The sequence below is a fragment of the Acanthopagrus latus genome, chromosome 24 (genome assembly GCF_904848185.1).
Source record: "Acanthopagrus latus isolate v.2019 chromosome 24, fAcaLat1.1, whole genome shotgun sequence".
In the NCBI taxonomy this organism is placed as follows: Eukaryota; Metazoa; Chordata; class Actinopteri; order Spariformes; family Sparidae; genus Acanthopagrus; species Acanthopagrus latus.
Genome location: NC_051062.1, coordinates 6,836,435 through 6,854,134, shown reverse-complemented (window position 1 = coordinate 6,854,134; position 17,700 = coordinate 6,836,435). Strand labels below are relative to the sequence as shown.

General features: G+C 42.8%; 2 protein-coding genes across 8 annotated transcripts in view; both read left to right on the top strand.

Moving 5' to 3' along the window:
• Positions 1 to 242: 242 nt before the first annotated feature.
• LOC119015484 (aspartate and glycine-rich protein-like) lies at positions 243 to 3,498 on the top strand. Of its 3 annotated transcripts, XM_037091519.1 has the most exons (5): positions 540 to 1,107; positions 1,184 to 1,236; positions 1,710 to 2,808; positions 2,907 to 3,066; positions 3,223 to 3,498. In XM_037091519.1, the coding sequence occupies exons 2-3, from the start codon at positions 1,218 to 1,220 to the stop codon at positions 2,609 to 2,611; spliced, it is 921 nt and encodes a 306-aa protein (XP_036947414.1). In that variant the 5' UTR covers positions 540 to 1,107; positions 1,184 to 1,217; the 3' UTR covers positions 2,612 to 2,808; positions 2,907 to 3,066; positions 3,223 to 3,498. The 3 variants fall into 3 exon arrangements, with proteins under 3 accessions (XP_036947413.1, XP_036947415.1, XP_036947414.1); XM_037091518.1 differs by lacking the exons at positions 540 to 1,107; positions 1,184 to 1,236 and adding an exon at positions 243 to 457; XM_037091520.1 differs by lacking the exons at positions 540 to 1,107; positions 1,184 to 1,236 and adding an exon at positions 244 to 457 and having other exon boundaries at positions 1,710 to 1,840.
• A 343-nt stretch (positions 3,499 to 3,841) lies between these two features.
• Positions 3,842 to 17,700, top strand: part of LOC119015479 (metalloreductase STEAP3-like) — a 154,378-nt gene continuing 140,519 nt past the window's right edge. For all 5 annotated transcript variants that reach the window (XM_037091508.1, XM_037091506.1, XM_037091511.1 and 2 more), the window contains exon 1: positions 3,842 to 4,177. The gene's annotated coding sequence lies outside the window, so the exon portion shown is untranslated. The remainder of the gene's footprint in view (positions 4,178 to 17,700) is intronic.

Below are 17,700 nucleotides of genomic sequence, written 5' to 3'. Positions count from 1 at the left end.
TGACATTAATTAAAAGCTTCATATGAAATCTCGAGAATGTGAAAATGTCTTATATTTGAAAAGAGACAGTGGACTTCTTGTCATTTCCTCATAGATCTGCACGTAAAAGAAAGTAAAGGGATGTCATCAGTGTGATTTTTATCTAAATATAATAGACTTTTGTCACGTGGTGACAGTGACACAAGTCCAGGAGACAATTACCTTCACTATGTGATGAATGATAGCACATCAGTGAATGTCATGGAAACAGAATGATGCTCAGGTATATGAGGCCTGCACATTCTAATTTCTCTCTTCTCACTTGGATTTGGACGCGGGGGGGTTGAACAAATAAAAAACTACTGATCCACTGAACTGCTGAGAGAAACCTGTTGCCTGACAATGACCAGCAGACATCTGGACCAGGAGGGACACCTGCCGACGGGTGTCTCCCCTGAGCCTTTCGGTCATCCTGCAAGTAAGACAACTTTTTAAACATTTTGTTTATGGCTGATGTGTCACTTTAAAACTCTTTTACAGTCTTTAAATCAGTGTACCTTTGTCATTGTTAAGATGTTATAAGGCCTGTTGGAAAAGAAAACACGTATTTGATGAAAACAGATTTTAACCCGACGATTTCTCCGTTTCCAATATTTATTTGTTGGCTAGAGTAGTGGTTTATTGGGATTTGAGTGCATCAAATTGTACAGAATGTTGCCTTGAGGTTATCAGAAAAAGATGGCGACCGGACCAATTATCAAAAAATGCTAAAACAATACAAAACATATTTTTTTCGTGCGCCATGGAGAATATGAAACGATGAGCTCCGGGCGTCAGGACGCACAGGTGGAAGCCAGCACGCTCTGTGTGTGGCTGTTGAGCCCGTGTGTTGTGATTGTTAAAGCTAAACGGATTGTAAATTACATTAAATTATTAGATTTTTGTCGTAAGGAACTGAGTGACCGGTGTCTTAAGCCTGAGCTGTTGGGTTTGATCATCTCACAGCTTGTTCCTCACATTCTTTCCCCCGCAATGCGCAGAGGTTTCCATCCGTCTGATTTTCATTGCGCCTGAACTACAGTAAATAGGGTAAACATGGTCCGAGAGCAAAAGTGAAGGTACCATAAGGTACATGCAACCTATTACCATACCATCTATATGTTATTCTGACTTTGACCTTTTAACCAAACTAACCCCTTCATAGGTTCGTTCTTCATTATCGTTCCATCTTCTTCCGGATGCCTTACTCTATCACAGGTACACGTATGGTCACATCTCACTGCAGCAAAGTGGAGAAATCTCACCTCACAATCACCTCCAAAATCAATAAACTCTATTTACAGTATCCTGACATTTGACCTTACTTTGAATCAATTCCTTCATTCATTCAATTCCTTCTAGTTCAGGCACAACAAAAATCAGGCAGCGGCTCACTTTACCACAGCATTTAAACAGTGTGGATACAGTCCACTGTGCATGTTGGTGCACCTATCATGTAGAGAGGATCGTAAATAATAAATAAATGAATAAATAGATAAATAAATAAAAAATCATAATAATGATAACAATATATATAAACACTATATATACTATATATACACTATACTATATATAATATACATAAGTTTTGTGTTTTTTCTAACTTTTACTTGGATTGTTGCTTATTTAGTCCTAAAAATGTCATGTCATGAGTAATAATTCACATTTGTGTGAACTTTTCAACCCCTCAGTTGGCGTGGACAACATCCCTGAGCACCCTGCCGTCGGCGTCTTCCCAGAGTTCATCGGGCCTTTCGACAGTGATGAGGAAGATGTCCCGAACCACTTCTCCTCCGATGAGGACGGGGTAGATGAGGCTGAGGTAGGTATTGTGGATATTTTGGGTGAGGATCAGCTACCGGAGTCTGACGAGGCCGATCATGAAGACTCGGATGATAAAGACCTAGATTATGAAGACTCAGATGATGAAGACTCAGATGATGAAGACTCCGATGATGAGGACGACTTTGATGATGAAGAATTCGATGATGAAGACTTCGATGATGAAGACTTTGATGATGAAGACTCCGAAGATGGAGACTTTGGCGATGAAGACTCAGAGGAAGACTGGGACTCGGGCAGCAGTGAAGATTCTGGTTATGAGTCCATGTATGACGATGAAGAGGAGGCTTCTGCTGGCAGTGATGAAGATGATGGCCAGCTGCTCCGCCAAGGATTTCTTCAGCCGGGATGGAGAGAACAGTATCCTCCTGATGCTGCTTCTCGTCTTCATGTTCCTCTGAACATTTCTTCATCTCCAGAAGTTACATCCCCAGTTTTCCCACGGTGGGAAGAGCCTGCTTCCTCAACCTCGGGACTTGGAATAGAAGCAGCAGTGAAAGTGACGAGGACCGGGGAAGTGCGAAGAGGCAGCAGTGGAACAGTGACGAGCACTACGAGGACGCAGCTCCCTCAACTTCCGGCCTCGGATCCTCCACGTACAGGAGCACTTAAGAGAGCTGCAGGGAGTCCGCTCCAACTTCTGACCATGCATCCACTGCATTCTGGAGATTATGGGTGGCTCGTTTTGAGCATGATGACAGCGACCCATATGAGGCCTGTTTGCTGCAGGACTGGAAAAACAAATCCTTAAATGAGCAGCTTTCTTTTAGTGCTTTGGGGGCGACTGTGGTTTAGGTGCTAGAACAGGTCCTCCACCAACTGGAGGGTCGGTGGTCTGATCCTCTGCTCCAGCTGCTTGTCCGAGTGTCCTTGGGCAAGATATTGCACTCAAATTTCTCAAATTTCACCATGCTGTTCTCTAGAAGGTTTAGATGATTGAGCTTTAAGGTAAGTAAAAACACAATGGCACATGCACGCCTTAATCTCAGTCACCAGTCTTTTAAAGATTGTTTATATCACTTACCCTGTTGCATATGTCTTTACAGGCCATGCATCAACTTGAGAAACCCCGTGAGAAGTGAACACGCGGAGGACCGAGGCCTCTACATCGCTGATTTCCATGACGACAGAGAAGATCCAGACCAGATGAGAAGGATGGATGACCACAGGACCAGCTGGTGGTATCAGCTTTATTCAGTGGGCTGAGTAAGTTATCCTCATATGTGTATATGTGTTTTATATCTTATAGGAACTTTCTTGGACGTTATACTATTGCTTGTAACATCTGTACAAATTCAAAACCACAGCTTAGATTGTATAGTTGGGTGAAAAATGTATTCATGACTTTTTTTCGGATCACAGGACACCCTAAGACTGTCTGAAGACCCCCTGGGTACATTGCACCCCTCCGGCCCTCCGCCCTAACTGCCGACACCACCTCCTTGACCCACAAGCCGAGAAGACGAGTAGCACTCCAGCCCCGGCACAGAGGATGCTGTTGTTACTTCTTTGCTGCTGTGACATGCAGCTGAGAGGAGCCGGGATTTGAACCCTCCAAATACCATATGACCTGTTCTGCCTCCTTAGCTACAGCCGCCCCAACTGTCACAATAAATAGAATTCAAACTGTGAAAAATGCCTGAGATCCCTGACTGCAAGGTAACAGTCGACACACCAGTATTTCTGTGTCAGTAGAGGACACAGCTGCACTTGATAGACAGAAAAGTGTACATCTAAGTGTACAGCATAACAGCACTGTACATGGAATTGTTATAGGATTATTATTTTTGCAAATAAAAAAGTTAAAATTGAATATTAATGGCTGTGAGTCACCAGGCGGTCTTGTTGATGGTTGAGTGAGGCTTGTCATTATGATTTGACGGTAGCCACCTAGTGGCCATAATTCGATTTGCAAGAATCCACCTCTCAACACAACCAATCAGAGCCAAGGGGCGTGTCTGAGAAGTGTCAATCATGCGCGTGCCTATGCTGCTGGCAGCCCCCCTCCCTCCCGCAGCATACTGGGCAGTGCCCCTCTCCCCAGGTGCAGTGCTAGCTCACAACTGGTCAGATATGCTCAAGTTCAAACTCAAGCTCAAGACAGTAACAACAGAGCTGAAGAATGCGCCACCATTGCCCACGTCAAACAGAAGAAATAAGAAGACTTACAACGAGAAGCAGTGTACAAAGAAAGAAATGGACCGAGCCAGAGAGAAAATGAGGTAAAACTTCTGAGGGTCATTTCAGCGGTGGAGGGAGCAGCAAGTTTCTAAGGACTCAAAGGCAACGCAGAGTTAGCGGCTTTTCTGCTGGACAGGTAAGGACCCCTGCTTGATATATGATTCATTCTGTGTTTTAACCACAAGGCATATATATGTGTATATATATGTAATACTAGTAATAGCTCATATCGCCATACGATGTTGCAGTCAAGCTACGTAGCTTGTTGGTAAATCTAGCTTGTTAGCTTGCATGCTACTGGTTAGCAAAAGTGTCTTTCAAGTGACCGGGCAGTTATAATGTTAGTTTGTGTTCAGTACGCTCTGAGGTGGTTGCATTGGTTTAGAGAAATATCTTTACTTATGCTTCAGAAAGGCAGCATGTTGCAGCGGGTAATGATAACCTGATAACTGTCTACTGTGATGTGAGGAATGTTGTTACTTGGGATATCTACAGTGACATGGCATGAGGCACTCGTCATTGTATTTGTAAATGTAGTTGTATTGTGTTGTTGTTGTTGTTTTTGAACGCGCCATCTTTGTTACCTGGCTTCCTCTGTCACCATGGTAACAGTGTCACAGATCTGAGATTTGTATTGATGACAGTGTTGCTGCACCCAGAAATTGTGGGGAGCGCCAAATCGCACAAAATGCCGATTTCTACATAATGTTGCCTTTTAAAGTGGATTTCATTCTTGATTCCGAGAATTAAATCAGAGGGATTTATAACAAAAATCAGGATTATATGGTTCGGCTTCAAGAGAACTAAATTTGAGCCTGTGTGTATTTTTGTATACCAAGAAAGCAAAACACTAAATTATTTTGCGTACATATTATTAAAATCGTACATATTATTAAAATCAATCATTATTAAAGTCAAAGAAGTGACCGCCCAGTTGTGAGCATTAACTCGCGAGAACAGTGACAGGTGTGATTAACTTAGCAGAGATGTGTTCACGCGGACGCCGTTAAAATTAATGAAACAAATTACCCTCCCATAATTAAGATGAAATTTGTTGCCAGCTATTACGTCGCCCCTGCTAATTATGCACATGTGATTTATTCTCTGTCGCATGCCGGGAGATTAGTCTGCGTCTTGCATATCGCTCACTTGAGTGCTGGAAAAAATATATGCACACACACACACACACACACACACACACACACACACACACACACACACACACACACACACTTATTATAATTTCTCATATCATGACTCCAAGAAGTTAGCACTTAGCGTGTCTGATTATTATTATTGAAAAAAAGTGAAGAATAGTAAGAGGTTTTAAAGTATACTCGGTGCCTGTGTCTTTCCAAGGCTGTGTTCGCTGGAAGCCACCAGGTGGCACTAGACACAAAGAAATCCAAGCGATCAAGGGGTTTGTGTCTCGGTAATGCAATCTGGTGGCCGAGGAAAACGCCACACACAAAAAAAAAAAAAAAAAAAAAAACAAGGGGGGAAAAGGTCAGTTTTTTCAGTTTTGTAGTTGTCTGCTGCATAATATTTTCATTTCCTTGTATTTGATATCACTTGTAAGCTGTTGCAAAAGCAAATTATCAAATGTGACACATAACGCTGTAGGTGAAACTCAGCAAATTACAAATTACTTGCATGTGCTCTTTCATTAGTTTTACAAAAAACTACTGTAAGATGAACTTTTAGAGTTCATGTAAAAATACCAAATATTTAGGTAAAAATGGAGTAAGAGTTATCCGTCTTGTCTACCTCCACATTCCAGCTTCTGGACGTGGACCGATTTTTCTTCTGGATTCGGTTCCAGCCATGCCAAATGAGCCACAATAGATGATGCATGTCTTATTGTTCATTTGCTTAAATAGCCGCTGGTGTTTTTTTCCCCATTTTTTTTATGCCATATTGGAGGTCTGCCAAATGTCTGAATATGAGCTATACACAAATTCCAGGCTGGTATTTGCTCATTGTTGCCTTGTGTGAAAATAATAGCATGCCTCTCTGGCCGTATGAAAAAGAAGATATTCTTTGTTTAATGTACAAATGATTGTTTACATGCACACAAATGTAATTACCCCTGCCTCCTGGTTGGAATACAAGGATTTTAACACTTACGGTAACACAATGAAGTGATGCCCTATAGTGTCATTACACACACTCCAATAAATCAGCTTGCCTGCGATGTATTGTGGTGGAGAACAGGTTTTGTTACTGGGGTCTTTCTCATCACACACACCATTTTGAATACCGAGTGTTCACACTTTGAAGCTGCATAATTACAGTTACATGCTGCTGCGGTGTGAGCCCTGTGCTCCAGCATTTGAGCAAATATTCTGTGACTTTTCAGCCAAGTACTGAGACCTTTAACTTAAAGGTGAACTACGCAGATTTGCTGACATTTTAATCAGAAGAGAAAAAAATGCACTGAATGAACAAACTCTTTGTTTTTATGACTGAATAAACAAACTAACCTGAAAGGACAACACTTTGTTTATATGTGGCAGACCCTGCCACCTTTCTAGCTTCAGACAGTGCTCTGGGGACCTTATTTTCCTCTGAGAACAGCTTGTTTATTCAGTTATGGGAAAGACTTAATGTAAAAGTGTTTGCAGCATACTTGGAAAAGATCGCCTCTCAGTGTTATTATTTGGATGTCGTCAGTGTTGCTTGAAAATGTAAGCAGCATTTAAATGTTGTCATTGTGGGGCCATCATTGTGATGACCTTTTATAGTGTTAATTATTGTAATCTACAAGAATTCATTGTATTTTGAAATGGTTATGTAATCATTATTATTAGCTTTGAAATAAATGTAGCTGATAAAAAATTGGTTGCTGCAACTATTACTTTCATTATCGATTAATCCGTAAATATGATTTATTTTTATGATTAATCGATCAATGTTTATGTGAAAAATGCTCATTACAGTTTCCCAGAGCCCAGTCTGACGTCCTCAGATTGCTTCTTTCGTCCAACCAACAGTTCAAAACCCAAAGACTCTTCATTTACTGTCATAAATCACACAGAAATGTACCAAACATGATATTTAAGAAGCTGAAACAAGCAAATGTTTGACATTTTTGCTTGAAAAAGGACTGAAGTGATTAATTGATTCCTGAAATAAATGCAACATTTTCCTCTGAAATGTAGAGTTAGTGTGATACAATGAAGCATTAAAAGGAAAAACTCAAGTAAAATACAAACACCAGCAAATCATACTTGAGTACAGTACTTCAGCAAATGTATTTAGTTACTTCCCACCACTACTTTACCAAAAAAGATCCACGTTGGGTGGTTTTAGGTTTTGTCTGAAATCAATATAAACAAATAAACAAAGTAAAACAGTATGTCCTTTAAAGTCAGTTTTCTTACCCAGTTTATTCATTCATGAAAACAAAGACAGTCTGTTTATTTTGTTTTTTTACATTTAAAAGTCAGTCAGTCAGTGAAGATCTGAAATGTCCTCCTGAAAACCACGTAGTGCACCTTTAATGGAGCTGTTATGATTTCCCTGAAACTCCAAGTTCACGCAGTAGTTGACGCTCTGTTTGGCTTGATTTTTCAAAATGGTCCGAAACAAAAGCCTCCCAGACGCGACACAACTCAATTTTGCAGCTGTCTTCATTTGGACTCCTCGTCGTTTGGCTGCGCGCAAACAAACCCAGCCCAACACAAGCTACGCTGATGTATCAACACAGTCCGCGATAACGAGCACGTGTTCACCGATAGATAGTTTTGAATAATTAAGTGGTGAAACTACTGCCACGATATGTACTGCCTCTCAGAAAATGCACATATTGCGTGCGAATGAGTCCAGCCTTTGCTAATTCTCCATCATGACTCTGGACACTAATGGGATCCCAGTCAGGCCCATTTATTGCCATTAGGGAATTGAGGGGCTACATACAGTGGGTGAAGGGTTAATTAGAAACAACTGAAGGGGTCAGAGGTGTGTGTGTGTGTGTGCGTGTGTGTGGAGTGTATCATGAGAAGGCCGGACTTCTTCGGTAATAGGGGGGTGGATTTAAACAAGGGGGAAGATTTATCCGCGGGCTGTGACACGGGGACAAATAGTGCTGATAGGTGAAGGCCTCTCGCTGTTAGAGTCCAGCCTGGATGACAAATGGCTTCTGTGCGTGTGTGTGGGGAAAATAGGATGCCAGAGCGTATTCACTTATCACCGAGCCGGGGCCCTTCCTAGAAAATCCGCTCCCGACCCACTCGCTCCCCTCGCTCGCCTCTCTTGTTTGCCTCTCTCTTCCCTTCCTATCTATCCCTCTTCTCTTTAATACTCCCCCGATCCCCCCACAATCCACCATCCACCCTCCACCCCTCGCCGCCTCTCCTCCAGCGCTCTCAGCGGTATCTCCCCAGCCTCTCAGCTTCCCATATTACACCGCTAGATAAGAGTGGAGAAGGCCCCCGACTGACAGGAACCCCAAATTAATTTACAAGCAATGATGCCGTTCCTGGGCTGATAGAACAGTCTTTATACAATATGAAGGGATATAGGGAGTGACGCCTCGGAGCCTCCACTGGGGAGGGAGTTGCGACTGTGCTATCTTTGTAATTATAGGGAGAGACCTTGATCCTTCTCTGTCTCTCTCTGTCTCCCTCAGTCTAAGTAAATGTTGTGGAAAGAGAGCCCCGGAGACAAATCCGAGCTCACCGCTGTGGATATAGGCGATGAAGAAATCAGTCTCAACTTTCCTTTTCTTTTCCACGTCTCATATTACGCACGACCCGATCGCACATCACATACTGTATCCTGAAAGGTCCTTGGAAGACAATCGCGCCACAGTTGTTCCTCGCTCCTCAGCCTCCCACTGCTGCTACTTTCAACATGTATTTGCCCCGATTCGCCACAGCTCTATGGCCTAATAGGCTTACTGTGCCGTAGAATCTAAAGAAACGTAAGTGGATTAAGGAAATCGGTTTTCCAGTTTATATAGCATTCATTAGCCGGTGCCAGCGGTTGGTGTTGGACCAAGGCTTTCAGTATGAGAGCTGATGCACCCTGAGGTTTTTTTTTGGCGTATGGGCTTCAGGGTCCCTTGACGATCGCTCCAAAATGAGGGAATGATGAAGAGAGTCTGGATGTAAGCTGGCGCCGATGGTTCGTTCTCACACAGTCGAGAGCGGGTCTTTGAGTCTGCTCGCTCACGCCGCCTGCTGAATGTCTGGGGGACATTTGTCCTTTGGCTATGGATGTATAGGAGCCGGCTTAGGGCTTTTGACATACCAATTGTTTCCTTTTAAACAGGTTCGATGTAGTTTTGGAGAAGAAATTAAAATTCAAAATTCAAAATTAGTGCACCTTTTTACATTTTTTTGGCATTTCTTAACAAATGAATAGATAAACTTTGTCTTGATGTTGTTGTAACTGTGTATTGTACTGTGTGTGTCAGAGCGTGATATTTGACAGGAGCTGCTCATGCAACGTTACTGGACGATGATGCTTGCCTTATTAACAGGTGCACTTTATGTATGAAAGTTAGAAATTCCAGAATTGTGACAACACTAGTTTCTGTATGGCGTCTAACCTTGTTTGACTTTCTGGCATTTGCAATTTCTTGATACTCACTGGCCCACGTATACTCATGACCTGACCTGACTAAATCTTCAACTGGCCTTTCGACTCAGAGCGACTTGATGTCTTCCATAAGTTTAAGATTGTTATAAATTGGACGTTGATTCAACTTTGACCCATTTATTCTTTATGTATATCTAATATGCAAACAGTGACAAAAGTTTGTAATGGCATTCAACTTTAGGCGACATAATGTCGACTTTAGGACCAGAAATTTAAGATTGTGATTTTTTTCCCACCTTCTTTTTGCCTCAACACAAGTACATTTTGCCAGATGGTGTGACCTTCTTGTGGTCGTTTGATGTGCGTTTGCTGCCAAAGTCAGACGTTGCAAACTATTTGCAAACACATTTATTACAGAATGAATATCCTTCGAACTTTAGCCTGAATTCCAATAAAAAATTGACGACCCTAAGCAGTGATGGTACAACCAGAAACTTTGATGAAGATCACTGAGTATCTGCTAACACTGGTGCTGATCGTAGCCTCTGTTAGCTATTAAGATCAGTTAACATTTATATTAGTTGATTCTGCCTGGACTGGGAATTCTGAGCATTGTGGGAGTGTTCGTGTTGTGGCTAGGGGCTATCTGGTTAGCATGCTAGCTTCAATAGATATCTATGCAATACAAAACATACATGTATTTGACATATCTCCAAAAATGTTATTTCTTCACATTTTGTTGACCATTTTAGTACATTATTGCACCTTTAATGATTAGATAAATGCGCGTTTTTCAGTATTTGTACAAACAGACACAAGTTGCTCCGTGGCCCGGGGACCACTGATAGAAATATTACATTCACATGTGAGTGGGTGTCCTTCCAAGAGCCCAGGAATGGATTCGTTCTCATAGTTTGGAGGCTAAATGCTTTGTGGGCTGTGAAATGGGTAATTTGTCGAAGCCAGTGTTTGGGGGCAGCTGCACGCACTTACACAGTCCTGCCCTGATGGCAGTCCAGCAATCCGACACAGACGAAACCCATTTAGGTCCAGTTAACACGTGAACGTTGGAATCCCAGCATTAACAGCTCCGGCTCTTTGGATCACAGTGCGAGGACGGTTCATTCAGAGGAGAGCGATGACTGCCTGCAATGTGCTGCCATGTTGGAGGAGAGACAAGTATGAAACCTATTCTTTTAAATACCTTCGAACCCGTAGTCTAAGATAAAGCTCTTTGCTTGTCTTGCTGTTGTTGCTGCAGTAATTTTGATTTGTTTGAGGCATTTATGAAACCAAAAATTAACCTGTTATGGCATGTCAAATTTAGGATTGACCGATTTGTTTTTTATTTCAAGGCCAATGCAGGTTATTAGTAATAAAGGAGAAAATCAAAAACTTATGGTCAAAATGCAGAAGTACAATATAATCAAGTAATGGATCTCAAGGTGCAATATGTAGGAATTGGCCACCCATCTAATTTACACTCAAAGCAAACAGGGGGCAGCATATCACCAGAGTAACCGCTAACTGCTGCTAACTGTAGCCTCTCTTAGCAAGTTCACTCAGTTAGCCATGCAGCTAGCTGTTCAGACCTGGATGTCGGGGACAAGGAGAGTGTTAGTGTTAACATCCCGAGCAACACTATTTGTTCACATTCTTTAAAATTATTTTTTTAAATTTGTAAACGTTTTCAACTAAAATCCGTACATATTGCCCCTTGGATTTAACATATTTGCAAATCTGGCAACACGCGCTGACATTTTTGGGTTTTCATGGCTTGTATGCACACAATAAGTGCTGGGATGTATTTTATCCTCAGTTACATTTGTTTAACTACACAGCACACAGAGAATATGCATGCCGTTTTGTTTTTATTTGATGAGATCACAAGTTTAGGCCTGGTTTAGTGCAATCACTCTTTCACCAATTGAAATGAGATGGAGGGAACATCGCTTTTCAACAATAAAAAAAAAATGTCCAGACTGTCAAGCTCAAATCTTTTGGCTACAATCTCGTGGATCCGTAACCTCTGATACACTCAAAACAGCATGGGGGAGACGGGGGTTGAGCTCCTATTGGCAGCGGCGCAAACATTTCTTGGTAACAGTTGCGGGACGAGATCACGTCGCTAACATAGCTGCCACAGAGACGTGCAGCAGCCAGCTTGCGCTTATGTGCGCCTTGGCTCCTCGCGGAGAGGGAGAAGTGTAAATCCAAAGCTGAAAACTCCATTAGGCCGAGTCAGTCATGCATCCGTGTGCTCCAGTGCCAGACAGCTCTGTAAATCAGCTTCCCCCTTTTTTCTAGCTCCACTGAAGAAAACAATATGGGTAGTGTCTGGGTACTGAGCGTCGGGGCCCTTGGGTAACACACACGCAGACACACACATGCGCACACACCCTAGGGGCCTGGCTGCCACAGAGTGAGACCAAATGCTCTGATCCAGGTTGAACTAACCACTGACATGTGCACCTGTCAGATATGGGCTGCTGACGGCGTGGTTGCATTTCTGTGTACAGTACATACAGGTTTTATGCCCCCACCCCAAAAAAATGTATGCAGCACAACCAGATGGTGTGTTCATACTCATTTGTTCTTTTTGTTCCATTTTTATTTAATTAAATTATGATTTAATATCAGTTTACTCCTTCTTCCTTTTCTTCTTCTTCTTCTTCTTCTTCTTCTACTACTTCTTTCTTGTAAAATCTAATCTAATATTTGAGCACACAGATTCATGCACACAGATTTGGATTCTCTCTCTCTCTCTCTCTCTCTCTCACACACACACACACTCTCTCTCTCTCTCTCTCACACACACACACACACACTCTCTCTCTCTCTCTCTCACACACACACACGCAAATACACAGACTGTAAAGTAAACGGATTTGGAGTGTGTCCGCCCATCCTAATCTGTTGGCCAGTAAAGGCTGACTGAGGCCTAGCAGGTGCTAGACACTTGTCTGTGGAATGCGGAGGGCCAGACCTCAGACCTCCCACCAGGACTGAGCTTCCTCTGTGCCGCAACGTGTGTGTGTGTTGCATGTGGAGGGTGCGTGGGTGGCGGTCACCACCTGCTCTCGACCTAATTTCAGTTTTTTTGTTTTTTTCTCGGGACCAAAACATTGCATTGCACTCTGCAGGGTTCTCGTCTAAATTGGGTTGGGTTGGATGGCAGAGTTGGAATGAGACGATTGTCTTCAGTTTCACAAATATTTTGAGTTTGGATTATTGTTTTAGAGAACACATTCCCACCCAGAAAAATTGTATATGTACAATATCAATGAGCTATATGTGCCCCTTTTTACAGTACAGAAAGGAAAACTGTATGGTATCCGTCTGCTCAGATTTGCCTCCTTACATGCAACGCTAATCAGAATATCTGTTTACACGTGTGACTCTGGGGCCACAATGTGTTAATTGCGGCCCTCCCTCTTGTAGCTCGGCGTTAAGAAGATACTATTAATTGGAGCTTATCAGCGCAGCAACACGCAACCTTTAATGAATCAGCAGAAGAGCCCTCTGCCCGCTGTCTCCGTTGTCCTTTAACGTAGATTAATGCTACCTGCCTGCGTGTTCCGCTGCCTCTGTGGACAGCAATTAAGACCAATAATCACCTTTTCATGGTCTGCTCTCTTAGTAGGTCATTACCCTCCACCTCACAGCGAGCCACAGTCCCAGTACTTCCACCGAATGTGAGATAATGAGGAAAGTTTGTAGGGTGTGCTCTGTGTTTTTTGTGGGCGTTGTTGTTTTTGTAACCACAAGAAAGCATGAAACGGTGCTTTAAACCGTAGAATATTTGTATGGTTGTTGTTTTTTTTGACCAGGATGTGGAAGACACTTCATGTATCGGGATTCCACCAGAATTCGATGAAGGTAAAGGGTTGGACCGTTGATTTATCTCTCTTCCTCTTTCTCTTCCCCCCCCTTCTTCCTTCCTCTCTCATTTTTCCCGTGTCAGAATGACTGATGGTGGCCAGCAGAAGCGGGTGTCCGGCATTATACCTCCGAACAAATGGGTGCGGCCTGCTCGGCCAGGCCTTGGACTGGACAGAAATCAATATTTCACCATTTAAAATCTATCAAAAGAGGATTTCTGAGAGCGCTACAGCTGCCTGCATTCCCCCTTCCACCCTCCGGCAGCCACCTTCCCCTCCGCCCCGCCGCGCCACAAACACTGAATCAGACACTTTGTAGTTACAACTAGTAATCAATAAGCCAGCACCTTCACAGATCTTAACCGCGGTCGCCTCGGAGCAGTGATGGATGGCGAGGAAGGCCGCGATTCATTTTGTCAGGCCATTACGCCGGCAAATTCTGTCCACTTCATCCTGCAGACGATCATTTTTCACACTTCATAAGGAGCAGAAATGGGTTGCGATGGAGGAGGAGGCAGACAAAGAGAAGGCAGACGGAGAGAGAGTTAACCAAATAGGAAAGAAATTAAGAATAAAATCGAGAGGGGAAATGCGGGAACGAAAGGGGAAGGGCGAAGACGAGAGAGTGATGACAGACGAGAAGAGGAAAAGAGAAAGCAGAGATGTAAAACCAGACTGAGTGGCTCCTGGAGCGAGAAAGAGGACATACACACAGTGTGACATAAAATCATTAGAACCTCAGTTTTGGTTTCATTTTCATGCTTAAATGTCTATTGAAAGATCGTGGGGGTAAGAAAACAACCCTGTGACTTATGAAAACCTCTCTGAACTGTGTGGAATAAAGCCGCAAGCACAACAAAATCCACGTTTGTTAGCTAAAAACAAGACTACAGCGAGCAGCCCTGTGTTTATGCCGTGTGTAACCAAATCACTCAGGGGGGAAATTGATTTTTTTTTTCTTTCACCTCCTCCCCTCGCTGAAAGCGTTTTATCGCTGTAAAGCACACAAGAGCAAAGTAACCATGAACGAGTCCCACTAGTCAAACGTATTATGTTTACAAAACAGCAAAGTGGTAAATTAGTCGAGCTAAAACTTCCACGCAGGGAAATATAGTGCTATTACTCCGCTTCATGTTCAATTATAAAAGCCAAAGCGCACTTTGTGTAAAAATGTCAGCTTGCATTAGAAAATGTAATGGTGGCAGGAAACGATTGTCTTTAAACGAGCGGTACGTAGTTTTGGGGAAGACATTTGAATCTGTTTGTTTATATGTGGCAGACCCTGCAACCTTTCTAGGAACCGTATTTTCCTCAGAGAACAGCTTGTTTATTCAGTTATGGAAAAAAATGAATATTTTGTTTGTATTTCTACATACTGCCCCTTTTAATTGGAAAGAGAAAATTTCCTTCCTCCCATCCTCATTTTCTACCTTCCTTCCTTCACCTTCTGTCATTTGCATTACTATATCTCTCCCTCCCCTCCTCCATCTCCCACCTTTCCCTTCCTTCCTCTCTTGGCGTGGCTCCCCAAGAACCCACGGCGTTCTCGTTGGATCGGTCTTGCCTCGGAAAACAAGTGACAGCTGCTCTGTGTGTATATGTGTGTGTGTGTGTTTGTGTGTGTGTGTTGTGCACGAGCATTCGTGCTGTCCGCTTGTCGTGGTCTCGCCCCATATGTTGGCCCTCACCTGCTGGCCGGCCGAGGATTATGAGCTACAAGCCCTTATTAAAACTGGATTTGTTTACCCTCCCGCTTGCACGCGGCGACAACAAAAACAGTGTGACCCCGTCCGTCGCTGGGCCCACCGCCCGGCCGTGAGAAAAGCCACGGCGAACCCGGGCCAGCCAACTGGGGGTAGGAATTTAGTCAAAAATGCACAAATGTTGAAGCTCATTTGTAAAGAGAAGCTGTAAACTGGAGCTGGGAAGAGAAGTCCATCAACAGAACGCTAATTGGTGACAATTCAGATAATTTTTGATTTATCCTCTTAAGGAGTAGTGATCAGTGAATAATACAAAGTCAGAAGTATGTATTTCTTCCATAAGTGAATACACAAGCTGTTCTCAGAGGATAAGGTCCCAGGACACTGTTTGAGGCCAGAAAGGTGGCATATAAGGTACATAAGGTACATATAAACAAAGTAAAACAGAGTGCAGTTGTGTTGTTCTTTAAGATCAGTTTGTCTATTCAGTTTATTCAGTCATGAAGACAAAGAGTTTATATATTTAGTTTGTTAAGGCTAAGATTATAATTTTCTCTGAAAATCTACATCATCAGGACTGTAGACTGATGTTTAATGGAACTTTGAATGTACACTAGTCAACTATAAAAGAGAAACTGAGCTGAACTGAACCTATGAGGTCAGACATTGACAGACAGAATTCATGTGGAATTGGGATTTGAGGTCATCAGCACCAAAATGTCTGCTATAGTTTTGATTTTGGGCGAACAGTATGGATACATTTTGTTTGATGTGACTCTCACCCATCAGTACGTACTGTATTTAACAGTAATGCAGGAGTAACTCTTCATTGTGTGAATATGAGCTAAGGATCTTCTTATTACAGAATTAAAGTTCTTTATAATCTCCAGGTTTGAGAATAAATTTAGCTGTCTCCTGTCCTCTCTACATGTTCTGCTCTCCAGAAGCTTCGTCAGATCAGATATCCCCCGTTGTGTAACACCTCAGACACCTTTCTCTTTCTTTTTTCCTGTTTCCTCATCTGTTTCTTGACAGGGACAATAAGCTTTTAGCTAATTTTCTCTTTTCTTTTGTCACCCACTGTGTCCAAACCAACATTTATACTCTCTGTTGTGCACCTTTCTCCTATCTTCTTTTTGTTTTCTCCCTTTTATCTGTTTCCTCACCTAATTTCTTGTCCCTCATATTTTATTTCTTCATTCTCTCGCTATCCCTATTCAGTACCCTCTCTGCTTGCTCCTCCTTTTCTCTGTCTTACTTTTTATCCCCCCTCTCTCTCTTGTCATGGCCCTCATTACCTTTCCCTTCCCCCCGACCTCCCTCTGTTGGTCTTTTCCCATCACGATGATTCTGCTCCTTTAATAGGAAGCCATCAGTCACAATAACTCCTCACTGCAACCAGTTAAAAGCTCATGTTAACGGTGACAATTCCCCTGGACCCCCGCGGTCCCGTGCCGCCTCACCCCACCCCTCAGCACCAATGCCGAGCGACCGCAAACTCAGCATCTTTTTATGGAAATTAATGGGGAGTGTGACGAGATACGGGGTCAAGATGGGGAGGGAGAGTACACGGAGAGGAAATGAAGGGAATGGCAAACGAATAAAAACTGGGAAAGTAAAGGAAGGGTAAAGTAAAGATGAGATATGGAATGTCAGAGAGAAAGACTAAGAGATAAGGTGAGAGGATGAAGGGAATAAACGGCGAGGGAGATGGAGGGTGAGGCACAGAGAGGTAGAGAGTCAGAGCCGGCATCCGTCGCGAAAATTAATGAGGATTGTGACAAGTTTTGGAGTGGAGACGGGAGAGGGAAGGACTGAATAAGGCAGATGGAGGTGTAGCTGCAGAGTCTACTGCCTTGTTGTCTCCCCGAGTACGGATTTGATTCGGATTATGTTGCTACACCTAATATTTTCCTTTTTGTGTCATTTTTACCTGACTTGGCCTAACTATCCTTTTTTTTTGTTGTAAAGTCAATAATTTGGGTCATAGAAGATATTCATGTGCACTGAACGTCCTGTGTATTTGGGGTTGTTAAATGAAATCCTAACAAACTCAAGTAAATTGCACTAAAACAACTGTTGAAGCCTTATAATCTTGCATGCACTGGTGAGGTTGTTTCCCTCGGATGTCAGCCTTCACCACTGTATTACAGGCTTGTCTCATGTTCCGTCCACCACAACTGTATCAGCCGGTCAGTTTTATGCCAGAAGGGGGCACAAAACTCCTGGCTTAGAGTCTTTTCCAGGCCATGCAGTGAGAGCTGCGGGCCTCCAACCTCTGGCCGGCTGGCTGGATTTTATTTCCAATCCTTAAGGTTATGACATTTTCATTTATGTGGGAGCTTAATTCACATATTTTTGTGTCAATTTCTCTCTCTCTTTTTTAAATAATCCCTACCCCCCCAAAATAGTCTGGAATTTCTCTCTGAGGACACCAGTCTTACCATTAACAAAAACAAGTCTAACAGAATGAAATAACACTGCCTTTTATGTATTACGTAATGCGTTTTGATTTGCCTTGCTGTTAAACA

Coding starts and splice junctions, on each gene's coding strand:
- LOC119015484 (XM_037091518.1), top strand. CDS start 382: ATGACCAGCAGACATCTGGACCAGGAGGGACACCTGCCGACGGGTGTC. Junction 458..1,709: donor GCCTTTCGGTCATCCTGCAA/GTAAGACAACTT, acceptor TCAACCCCTCAG/TTGGCGTGGACAACATCCCT.